Source organism: Mustela nigripes, chromosome 3 (assembly GCF_022355385.1).
Source record: "Mustela nigripes isolate SB6536 chromosome 3, MUSNIG.SB6536, whole genome shotgun sequence".
Classification (NCBI taxonomy): Eukaryota; Metazoa; Chordata; class Mammalia; order Carnivora; family Mustelidae; genus Mustela; species Mustela nigripes.
Genome location: NC_081559.1, coordinates 29,695,014 through 29,699,432, shown reverse-complemented (window position 1 = coordinate 29,699,432; position 4,419 = coordinate 29,695,014). Strand labels below are relative to the sequence as shown.

The 4,419-nt window shown below is 43.4% G+C and overlaps 1 protein-coding gene across 1 annotated transcript; it reads right to left on the bottom strand.

Moving 5' to 3' along the window:
* Window positions 1-252: 252 nt before the first annotated feature.
* LOC132013588 (heat shock protein HSP 90-alpha-like) lies at window positions 253-2,520 on the bottom strand. The gene is given in 4 exon segments (XM_059393571.1): window positions 253-311; window positions 314-798; window positions 800-1,456; window positions 1,458-2,520. Coding segments are annotated over 4 exon segments (2,196 nt in total). The 5' UTR covers window positions 2,468-2,520; the 3' UTR covers window positions 253-267.
* Window positions 2,521-4,419: the final 1,899 nt, after the last annotated feature.

The following is a 4,419-nucleotide window of genomic DNA, read 5'->3' as shown; positions in this document are numbered from 1 at the left end:
GCACACCTCACAACAAAGGTCACCTTGTCCGGTTACAAGGAGCCGGCGTGGCACTAGGGAAGAAAAACTAGCTGGGCTTTAGCTCCTACACGTCACAGTATCACACTCGAACAGAAAGATATCTTATCTTCCCCTTAAGTAGTTATTATCATACCATACAGATTCTTAAAATGTTAACAAAAATAAAGAAAAACATCCTTGAAAATATATTATCAGAGGGAATGAAGATAAAGTATCGAATACATGTACAAGTCATTCTCGCAGCACCTAGTCAACCTCCTCCATGCGCGACGTGTCGTCGTCACCTTCCGGGGGGGCATCTCCTCACTCACGGCCGCACTGCTGCCGTCAGCGGTGGGGTCATCTTCATCAATACCGAGACCGAGCTTGATCATCCTGTAGATCCTGTTGGCATGCGTCTGCGGATCTTCCAAACTGAAGTCGGAGGACAGGAGCGCAGTCTCGTAGAGCAGGATGACCAGGTCTTTCACAGACTTGTCGTTCTTGTCGGCCTCGGCCTTCTGCCGTAAGGTCTCAATGATGGAGTGGTCGGGGTTGATCTCCAGGTGCTTCTTCGCGGCCATGTAGCCCATGGTGGAGTTATCTCTCAAGGCCTGGGCCTTCATGATCCTCTCCATGTTTACTGTCCGGCCGTACATGCTTGTCATGATGCAGCACGGGGAGGTCACCAGTCGGTTTGACACGACCACATTTTCTACTTTTTTCTCTAAGATGTCCTTCATGATCTTGCACAGGTTTTCAAACCTTGTCTTTTTCTCTTCCTGTTTCTTTTTCTCTTTCATCTTCTGGAAGTTCCAAGCCCTCTTTGGTCACAGACACCAACGTCTTCCCCTCAAACTCCTTGAGCTGCTGGACGCAGTACTCGTCAATGGGCTCGATCATGTAGATCACTTCCAGGCCGTGCTTCCGAAGATGCTCCACGAAGGCCGAGTTCGCTACCTGGTCCTTGGTCTCACCTGTGATGTAATAGATGTGTTTCTGGTTCTCCTTCATTCTGGTGCAATAGTCCTTGAGAGACACCATCTCGTCACCGGAGGCGAACGTGTAATAGCGCAACAGCTCAGAGAGCTTCTTCCGATTCTGAAAGTCCTCGTGGATGCCAAGCTTGATGTTTTTGGAGAACTGTTCGTAAAACTTTTTGTAGTTCTCTTTGTCTTCGGCCAGTTCGGTGAAGAGTTCTAAGCACTTTTTGACCAAGTTCTTTCTGATAACCTTTAAAATTTTGCTTTGCTGCAGCATCTCAAGGGAAATATTTAGAGGAAGATCCTCAGAATCCACCACACCTCTGTTGAAATTCAGATACTCTGGGATGAGCTCCTCACAGTTATCCATGATGAAAACTCTGCGAACATACAACTTAATGTTGTTCTTTTTCTTTCTGTTCTCGAATAGGTCAAAGGGAGCATGTCTTGGCACAAAGAGAAGAGCTCGGAACTAACTGTCCATCCACTGAAAAATGCTTCACTGCCAGGTGATCTTCCCAGTCATTGGTCAAACTCTCGTAGAATTCTCCATACTCTTCGTTGGTAATATCGTCGGGGTTTCGGGTCCAAATGGGCTTGGTCTTGTTCAGTTCTTCCTGGTCGATGTACTTCTCCTTGATCTTCTTCTTATTCTTCTTCTTGTCCCCGTCCTTCTTCTCCTCCTCCTCCTCGTCGGAGCCGACGTCTTCTATCTCGGGTTTGTCATCCGACTCCTTCTCTTCCTTTTCTTTTCCCTCCTCTTTCTCTTCCTTTTCTTCAGCCTCATCATCGCTCACCTCTTTATCACGTTCCTTCTCCACGAACAGCGTGATGGGGTAGCCGATGAACTGGGAGTGCTTCTTCACGATCTCCTTTATCCTCCTCTCCTCCAGGTACTCCGTCTGGTCTTCCTTCAGGTGCAGGATAACCTTCGTTCCCCGACCCATAGGTTCGCCTGTGTCGGTGCGGACTGTGAACGAGCCCCCTGCGGAGGACTCCCAGGCGTACTGCTCGTCGTCGTTGTGCTTGATGATCACCGTCACCTTCTCGGCCACCAAGTAGACCGAATAGAACCCGACCCCAAACTGGCCAATCATAGAAATATCTGCGCCCGCCTGCAGCGCTTCCATGAACTCTTTGGTCCCCAACTTGGCGATGATGCCCAGGTTGTTGATCAGGCCGGCCTTGGTCATGCCGATGCCGGTATCCACGATAGTGAGGGTCCGGTCCTGCTTGTTCGGGATGAGGTTAATGTGCAGCTCCTTCCCCGAGTCGAGCTTGCTGGGGTCGGTCAGGCTCTCGTATCGGATTTTGTCCAGAGCGTCGGACGAGTTGGAGATCAGCTCCCGCAAGAAGATCTCCTTGTTCGAGTAGAAGGTGTTGATGATCAGCGACATCAACTGCGTGATCTCCGCCTGGAAGGCGAATGTCTCCACCTCCTCCTCCTCCATCGGCTGGTCTTGGGTCTGGGTTTCCTCAGGCATCTTGGCTAAAGGACCACACAGGCTCCGAGAGGACGCAGCACCAGGACACAGGAGCAACTAAAATGGACATATTTCTTAAAACACACAATTACTGGGGCACCCTCATGGCTCCTTTGGTAAAGTGTCTGACTCTTGATTTCAGCTCAGGTCATGATCTCAGGGTTGTGAAATCCACAACTTGGGCTCTACACTGAGCATGAAGACTGCTTAAGATTCTCTCTCTCTCCTTCTGTCCCTCCCTGCCCTCTAAAACAAAGCAAACAAAACAAAACAAAAACCAAACAAGCCACAATTACCAAAGATCAAATAAGGAGAAATAGCATGGTTAACCCTATGTCTATTTAAAAATTGAGCATGGGGGCACCTGGGTGGCTCAGCGGGTTAGGCTTCTGCCTTTGGCTCAGGTCATGATCATGGAGTCCTGGAATCAAGCCCCGCATCAGGTTCTCTGATCCGCAGGGAGGAAGCAGGCAGGGAGCCTGCTTCCCCCTCCCCCTCTGCCTGCCTCTCTGCCTACTTGTGATCTCTCTCTCTCTATCAAATAAATAAAATCTTTAAAAAAGAAAAAAATTGAGCATGAAGTTAAAGACCTTCTCATATAGCCTCAGACTCAGGTGGCTTTATTGGTGGATTCTGCTAAAACTTTAATAAAGAAATAATATGGATTCTACACAAACTCTTCAATACGATTACAAAGCATGTATTGCTTTCTAACTCATTCTATGAACCTGACCTTGATACCAAAACTAAGCACAGACATTACAGAAAACTACAGACTGATATTCCTAACAGATATTGATGAAAAAATTCTAAGCAAAGTTGTAGAAAATTTATACAAATAATATACTAACAGAATAATATAACATGAATAAGTGAGATTTATTCCAGGAATGAAAGGTTGGTATAACATTTAAAAATAAGTTACTGTAATTCATGATATTAACAAACTAAAAAATAAGTAAAAGTATGTTGTTTCAGAAATAGTATTTAAAAATCCAATATTCAGGGCACCTGGATGGCTCAGTGGGTTAAAGCCTCTGCCTTCAGATCAGGTCATGATCTCAGGCTCCTGGGATGGAGCCCCATATCGGGTTCTCTGCTCAGCAGGATGCCTGCTTCCCCCTCTCTCTCTCTCTGCCTGCTGCCCTGCCTACTTGTGATTTCTCTCTCTGTCAAATAAATAAATAAAATTTAAAAAAATAAAATAAAATAAAAATCCAGTATTCATACTTAATGGTGAAATATCGAATGCTTTCTCCTCAAGATCAGGAATAAGGCAAGGATATCTGCTTTTATCATTTCCAATAACATTGTATCATATTGCCAGTGCAATCAAGTAAGAAAAACAAATGAACAGCATCTAGATTGGAAAGAAAGAAGTAAGATGATCTTTATTCATATACGATATGATCATCTATATAGAAAATCTGATGAAATACACACAGGCACACACACACACATACACTATTAGAACTAATAAAAACTATTAATAAACTAATAAAAATGATTAAAACTAAAAATAGTTTAATAAAAACTAGTAAAACTAATTGTATTTGACAAGGTTACAAGATATTCAATAAATATAGAAAATCAATAGTATTTCTTCATGCTAGCAATAAATAAATCAGAAGTTGATATAAACAAAACCAATATCATTTATAATGCCATTGAAAACATGAGATTTGTAGGGACAAATCTGGCAAAAGAGGCACAAGATCTATATATTGAAAACTACAAAGCATTGATGAGTAAAAGTAAAGAAAATTTAAATAAATGGGACAATATTCCATATTCATGAGTCAGAAGATTCAATATTGTTAAAATTGTGATTCTCCTCAACGTAATCTGTAGGTTCAAAAAAATCTCAATTATCACAGCAGTCTTTCTGAAGATCTTGACAATTTGATCCTAAAATACAAAAGGAAAGGCTAAGAACCATAATAACAAAAATA